The 7,893-nt window shown below is 35.5% G+C and overlaps 1 protein-coding gene and 1 long non-coding RNA gene across 2 annotated transcripts in view; both read right to left on the reverse strand.

Moving 5' to 3' along the window:
* Positions 1–1,085: 1,085 nt before the first annotated feature.
* Positions 1,086–2,698, reverse strand: LOC117100887. The gene is made up of 3 exons (XR_004444183.1): positions 2,604–2,698; positions 1,928–2,056; positions 1,086–1,515 (listed from the first exon to the last, which is right to left on the reverse strand). It is a non-coding gene; the product is annotated as an uncharacterized LOC117100887 (long non-coding RNA).
* A 2,326-nt stretch (positions 2,699–5,024) lies between these two features.
* LOC117100903 (adipocyte plasma membrane-associated protein-like) overlaps positions 5,025–7,893 on the reverse strand; it is a gene marked incomplete at its 3' end in the record, with an annotated part of 9,862 nt that continues 6,993 nt past the window's right edge. The window contains 3 exon segments of the mRNA XM_033240746.1: positions 5,025–5,214; positions 5,542–5,848; positions 6,839–6,958. Coding sequence (XP_033096637.1) covers positions 5,025–5,214; positions 5,542–5,848; positions 6,839–6,958 — 617 coding nt within the window.

The following is a 7,893-nucleotide window of genomic DNA, read 5'->3' on the forward strand; positions in this document are numbered from 1 at the left end:
ATGTACTTATGATACCATCGAAAAGTAGGCCTCTACGTAGGCTGTTTCATTTCAAGTTTTGCTTTAAGACAATTCAGTCGAATTGGAATATTGTCAGAATCAACCCATTATCATGTAATTCGCTTTAAAAAAAATTGTCAACTTTTTTCATATTAAAGAAAATAAAGAATAGCGTCAAAATATCCTCCACAGCAACTTAAATGTAAACGAAATAATGGAATTAGCACCATATACACCGAGAATATCACCTACTGAAGTCTATTTCAAGAATAATATGAAGTCGAAAGAAAATAAAAATAATGTTAAAAATCTTGACTAGGCGACAACTGTCTCTTATACACATCTAGATGTGTATAAGAGACAGATGGTTCCCTCGTGCGGTTGTGTTTACAAGCAACTTACCTTTTGATTTTAATTTCAAGAGATATTTCTCTTACCACGAGGTCTACTCTGCACTTAGGCGTAGATTTGACTATATTTTTGACGCTGTGTCGTCTGATATGCCTACTCTCAAGTACCTAATAAATGAATATTATAATTGAACACGTGACTCGAGTGATTTTCTGTACATTTGACGTACCATTTCCCAACCACTTCTTCACCCAAAACTTGCTTTGCATCGATTGGCTGGAACGCGCGTAAGCATTTGAGCCTCCTAATCCTTCCGAGCTATCTAGGAACTGGTCCCTTACCCGTTATGGCCCTTACAGTTTGTGACTGTAAGGGCCCTAACGGGAGGGGGCCAGTTCCAGATGGCGATTTTTATATATATCGGCCGAAGAAGTAACACACCTTAAGGGGTAAGAAACCAAATATCTACCTAGTAGAGGGCGGTATAACACCCCCTGGGGTAGGGAGAGGGGGGTGTAGTAAAGAACTAAGGACTAGGCAAAAAAGAACTGGCAAGAACCCCGGTTAAACGTCTGTCTCTTATACACATCTAGATGTGTATAAGAGACAGTGCCTCCTCGTTAAATTTTGCAATTTCAATGTAATGCTCCTCACATATCTATTCTGAACCTGTTGTGCGCACCACCCACCCTCCCCCCTTTTTTAAATTCTGGATCCACACCTGAGACCGGAGATACAATTTAAGATAAGAGGAAAAAATTAACAAATTGCTGGAATTGATGGTGATAAAAGTGCACTACAGGATAAGAAAATGCCCTACGTCATAATATCAAGCGACTGATATGATTGGGTGGTGGGGGGACATTTTCTATGGGTATTATAAGTACGTACATATGGTTCTACAAAATAACGTTTTTATCCCCAAACTTTAACGTTATTATAACGTTCTTAGAACGTATTATTGTTTGCTGGACCCCACCCCTTGCCCACCGCAACGCCACCATTGATGATAAATATTTAGACAAAATCAAGAAACTTTTGTAAAAAGGTTAGGCCTACTTGTATGAGTATGTTTGACATTGCCCACTGACAAAAAACAAAACGAGCACTACCACGACATTCGCCAAAGTAAACAGCGCCCCAAAAACAACGCACATTGAGAATCTGAAGAAAAAATATATTTAATTAACCATATAAAGTGATTTTCCCACAGAATGATGTATACACTGAAAGCGAGTGCGTAATCACTGCAACTCAGGAGGAAGTGGACAATAGCGGCCCATGGCCCAATTAAGGACTTTTGTATCTTTAATCAGTGAACGTAGCGCAAATCATGACGTTATCAAGTGAATGATACAACATAGTGGGTGTTAGCAGACTAAGCCTACTTTTAAAAGCTCATTGAAAATGTTCCATATCTCAAAATAAAAAAATATTATTTAAATTATTTATTAATTAAAATCGTGATTAGTTCACATACAGCATGAATAGAAAACCCCCAAAACCCAAATAATCATCGAAATATACTATTGTTTCACGTAAGTTTACATTTCGAAATAAACTAAAACCAACTGACGTAGTTTTGTAACCATGAGAGACACGATGTTGTGTTGCACCAATAGAATCCCCTCTAATCGCAGATTTTCTGTTACGGATGGAACGATTCTGCATCTTCTTGATCTGGCGTACTAGGCCTCCTTTAGACCTTAAGGAAACAAAATTAACATGAACGACTTTAACCTTTGTATCTCTTGTGGATTTTAAGACGATACGTTCCTTGACTTTTGCACAGCAATTTGTTTATAAATAGGCCTATATAGCTTACTCATATTTTTCTTATTTCAAGCAGTTCCTCAATGTTTGGTACAGTATGTTCATTCTTCATATCAAAATATTAACTATCGTATTGCTATAGACGGCGAATCAATAGAATTTGTCACATCCTGGGTAACTAAGATGCATAGGCCTATGCGTCTCCTATATCTTAATATCTGTCATAATGGGGTAGCAGCACCAGTACTTTTCAGTTTGCAATGAAATTAAATATAATTTACCGTATGGTCTACAATAAAAAATTAAGCCTACTTTCTTGTTATCGCATTTTATGCATTAATAATATCTAGGCCTTTAATCCTGTTTCCAGTTTTAGCAATACATATTCTCTTCCCCAGTCCTAATTTGCAAGATAAATGTGAAATAAAATCAATTCTAAATGTATAAGAGATAGGCCTACAGCCAAGATTTTTACTTACAGTAATGATAGATAGCACGTCAGTCCATCGATATGACTGACGATCAATGGAAGTTGAAAGAGGTGCTGGTATACCATGCAATAATATTTGAATAAGGCGATATTAAACGGAGAGCTCTTTTCTTTCAATGTAGGGTTGACATACCCGCAGATTTTGTATAAGCAAGACTAACTTAGGCAAGTTTTACTCTAGTATTTAGATATTGAAAAAAAAACCAGTCTTAATGATTGACTTCCTGTCAAGCAATAATCCTCATCATATTAAAACTGATGTTCATCGCCTTTATATCGTCAATAATCAATCATCACCATACGTCTATAAACTCCTCAAACTACCATACCATCAATCGCGCCCCAATTTGACCATCGAATTTTGTTTTTTCTCCCAGTAACGGGGAAAGAGTGGTTACTTTCAAATAAGAATGTTGATTGAAACCCCCATCTCTTTAAGGTAAAGGTAGGAGAATATAGGCCGGCCTACCTATAACTTGCGCAGTGTCATTGTGCGATGGGCGTAGTCCGTGACTACCCAGCAGCCGTAAAGAGGCGCTTCATTGTAGCTACATGTTCACATCCACATCATTCCACAACGGCAGGGGCTGAAATGAACCCCTACTCTTCCGAAAGATGCAATAGGTTCTTTAAAGTGCACACGAGCTGCCTTTCAACCACATCTCTGTTTCTGTAATAGATTCGATTACCTCTTTTACCACTGTTATATAATAATAATAATAATAATAATATGTCGCTCTTATATAGCGCATGCACAATGCCTCTAAGAATAAAATGTAACGTATACAGCGCATTGATTGGATCTGTCGATTGTATAAAGTGCTACAGTATATAATACAGTAGTGACATTATTATGACAGTTTCGAGAATGTGGACAGCTAAGCCTCCTTGAAGAGCCATGCTTTGGTCTTAAATTGAAGTGCAGGTTGGTGGTAAAGATGCTTGACTTCCAACCCAGGGCTCCGGGTTGAAATCCTGCAAACAACATATTTCCTCACGATTCTGAATAAATCTCCCAGTCTCATAATAAGACTTTAGTTTATGTAAAGCATCTGTATGTTTGCCTTGTAAAGAGGATTGTTACAAATATATGAAACATAACATTCGCTACTGGAAATCTTTGGCCTATGTGCCTATATGCAAAGGAGGAGGATAAGGCCAAATAAAATAAATTGTTTGTTTGCCCTCCTTTTTTAAAAAAATGATAAATAGGGGCAGGTGGAAAAAGTTTATTTATTTATTTACTTTTTTAAAATACTCATCAGATGGAATAAAAATAACCCACAGAGGCCTTGAATGGAATCTACATCAAACAACAACTTTAGACTAATTTGTAGGGCATCTGGCAAAAAATAAAGATAAATTCACTCGCTTTTTTTTTAATTTGTAAAGAAAAAAAGCTAAAAAAAAAAGTTTTTTTTGTTTGTTTTTCCTCCCCTACTTTCTTTCAGTGAGTTAGGGGGGAGGGGGGGTTTGGCCTAACAATGAGATACAATACATAAACAATTGATATCATTTTACAAATTTGTTTTTAATCTCAAATTAAATATAATAGAAACAATATATTTTAAAGTACAAAATGTATATTGGAAATTTAACAGAATCAAAATATATTCATTTCAAAATTTATATAAGAAATTTTATACAAAATTTAAACTCTTTTTAAAAAATATGCATCCTTAAAGTATTCCAATTACTTTTGTAATTCTTACAATTAATAAGCCAATCATTAATTATTCTATGCCTGCTGAAATATAAACATCCTGAGTAATTGACTGAAATGCACTGACAGTCTTTATATGCAACAGTACACCAGAATGTTTACATATTTACAGTATCTGTATATATTAAAATATATAGACTACACATTCAGGCAACAATGTTAGGACTGTCTCTTATACACATCTAGATGTGTATAAGAGGCAGGGGAAAGAGTGGTTACTTTCAAATAAGAATGTTGATTGAAACCCCCATCTCTTTAAGGCTGTCTCTTATACACAAATTGCCTGTACGTTAATTTATAAAAGGATGCACGATTTTGAACTGGATAAACTGTTGTTAGTTCCTCAAGATTTGAAACAAATACCTACAGTACATTTTAATCAAAAACTTTCTATGCATATAAAGCAGTAGTATATTTCAGTCGTCTAAAATGATGATACTCCATGTGTGTGCGCTGAACAATAAAAATCCTAGTCTCTGGTTCCAGAGGTGGAAGGTAATGAGGCACTCAATAGGAAGAGGGAAAACAACCCTGACGGTGTTAAAATATTCCCTACAAGAGCCTAAGTGGGTTTGACTAGGGCCTTCCCGATCTAGAGGATGTAACTAATCCTAACACATGGAAAAGGCACTTTGAAGAGTGCATTATTTCTGTTAGAATAACATAAACAAAAAGTTAGGTTATTACCTTTGAAATATAACTTCTAACCCAAGGCTTGTCTGATAAGAAATCAAAGAGTGAGAAAGGCTGTTTACGTACAACACTAAAGCCAACCCAGTAACCGCCATTACTACTGGCTCGAATGTTGTCCGGCAGTCCTGGTAAATTCTCAACAAAGCTTACAACTTGGCCCTTCATGGTTCCCTTTAGAAACAACCTGAAACACAAATAATTTTAAAAATTTTATTCTTACTTTTGTTCATTTGTTTGTTCCTTGCTTAAGGACATTTTTCAATAATCTGTTTAATTATTTAATTGATTTAATAAAAAGAACAAATTACAGATATAGCCTACTGTAGCCTCACATGAACTGATTTTCATTTTCAACAGATTTCAAATTAGATAACATGAATATTAATAATAATGATAATAATAATATAAAATATTGAGATTAGATATATAATCCATTCTTTCTTCCTATTGTTTTAACTCTTCAAAATATTTTCATTTAAAAGTTAAAAACACTTATTTCCTTCAAACTTACAAATTTATTCTTGCATATGTTGTTTCACAAAAAAGAAGGAAGTCTTCATTGGGAGACAATTGCACTCCATTTGGAAAAGCTAGATCATCAAGAACAACCTCGGTGCGGTCTGTACTAGGATTATACTTAAAAATCCTTCCTGTTGCAGACCCCTCAACTCCCAAGTAGGCATAATCCCGTCGGTGCCACTGGGAACTGGAGTCACTGAAGTACACCACGCCCTCAGAAGTTACATCAAGGTCATTGACAAATTGCATATGTTCCCCTATATATTGATCATTGTACTTGGAAAGATGTTGTGCAGTACCTGAGAAGAAAGATGATGAAAAATTAAAAGGAGGAAGTTAAAATTCACCAGGATATAATTAGTAATGATGCTTATGGGCATAGGCTGGTCTCTTATACACATCTAGGGGGGGGGGGGATGCAGGCACACCTTCCCATGGCAGCAAATTAGTTCCACTTAGTGAGTTAAAATACTAAAAATTTTTTATTTTCATTGGAATAGAAATTTAGTTTTGCTTTCAATTTTTGCACCCCCAGTTCTACATTCTCATTTTTTGCACTCTCAAGATGAAACCAGCCTACGCCCCTGATGATATTGAATATAGGAATTGGATTGTTTGTCTGTTAGTTGTTGTATATTTTGGGTCTGCGAACAGGGGAATCTGAGAACCTCACTGCTGTTCTTGTTCTTGTTATTACCAAATTTTAAAAGCATCCAGCGTCGTCAATTTTGAATGGACGTGCAAGAAATTTTGCACATAACCTAGGTTATTTCCAGCAAACGTTCATAGCCCCTACCCCTACAAAACAAGGACTTTAAATTACTGCAATTACCACTCATAGGACATGTCACATGGATGGCGATGTGTTCTAAGGAACTAAAGGTTGTGAGTTTGAATCACATTTTGTTATTCAATTTCAAACTTTTTTTTTCACATTTTATTCTATTTTTATTTATTATTTTTCTGTTAGTGGTAGAAATTATTGACAATTATGAACTGCCAAAATGAAATTGCTGAAAACCCAATTATGCCACTGTGTACTGTACTTAAACATGGAGGATATTTCCTCCATGATTTAAGCATGTTTTGATAATGTCAAAGAAAAAACCTTGTGTGAAAGGCATACACGAAGTGTTAAACGCTGAACTTCAGTTCAACACGCGGACTGGTGAACAATCGCTCTTGTTATTCTCTGTTGAAGCATCTGAAAATGTTTATGTGTACCAAGTTGTGCACACTGACAAATAAATATATATTGTATATCTTGTATGCTCTGAAATCTCTTATACCTGAAGTTAAGTTAATCTTATACAATCCAGAATAAGCCTCTATTATATACAAGGATGATCCACTCTTGTCGAACCGTAGTCCTAGAGGGTGTCCACACAGATGTTCTATGGCTGGGATACCTGGGAAAATAGTTTTCTGAATGTTTAAATAATACTCAAGAGACAAAAGGCAATGACCTATAAAACAGGAACTGGGAAAGCAAAGAGATCAAGAAGGAATGGAAACAGAGGACAGAGTAGGGTGTTTGGAATGGAAGATCAAGTGTTGGTCTCATAAGACAGTAGTAAACCAATTATTTAATGCCTTGTCCAGACTATCAAATTTTATTTGACAAAAACATTTGTGACATGCCTAAATGCGAGGTCTCACTCATAGGCGTAGATTCCGGGGGATGGGGGATATATCCCCCAATATTTGACAAGGGGGAAGATGGTCCATTGTATCATCCCCCCAATATTTTGACTATGTATGGGATAAAATGGAGCTTTACACACTTTAAAAGACTGTCACAAAAATAATTTGCACTGTCTTATGCGCTTACAAAGATGAAAATTTGCATAATGTATTAATGTTGATAACAAAAATTATTTTATCTGGTATTTTATCTAAGCTCTTCTTTCTTTAAATGTTAGATGTGCTTGCAAAGAGAGCCACATTTCACACTGAAGGGTGTGTACATCAGTAATGTTATGTCAATTACAAGAATGTTTAAGGTTATATCGGTTGATGAGGAATTTATTGATTAGGCCTATAATAGCAAATTGCATCAATTCATTTTGCAAAAACAAGGTTTCCAGCTTCAGAGGGGGGCATATCTCCTGTCCGCACAAGGGCACACATTGGCGCTAATACCAGGCGCGTAACAGGGGTCTTGGGTCAGAGTGGGTATTTATTTTTTTTATTATTTTTTTTATTTCAACCATCTTTAAAGAGGGTAACCCTTCTAGTTTAGCCCAGTAGGTTAACTGATATTCAGGGGCCCTCTTTAATCAAATTAAAGAACAGTACAAACAACATCATTACAACATAATAATAATAATAATAATAATAATAA

The sequence above is a fragment of the Anneissia japonica genome, unplaced genomic scaffold (genome assembly GCF_011630105.1).
Source record: "Anneissia japonica isolate Jap-2015-1 unplaced genomic scaffold, ASM1163010v1 scaffold287858_len863314_cov180, whole genome shotgun sequence".
Lineage (NCBI taxonomy): Eukaryota > Metazoa > Echinodermata > Crinoidea > Comatulida > Comatulidae > Anneissia > Anneissia japonica.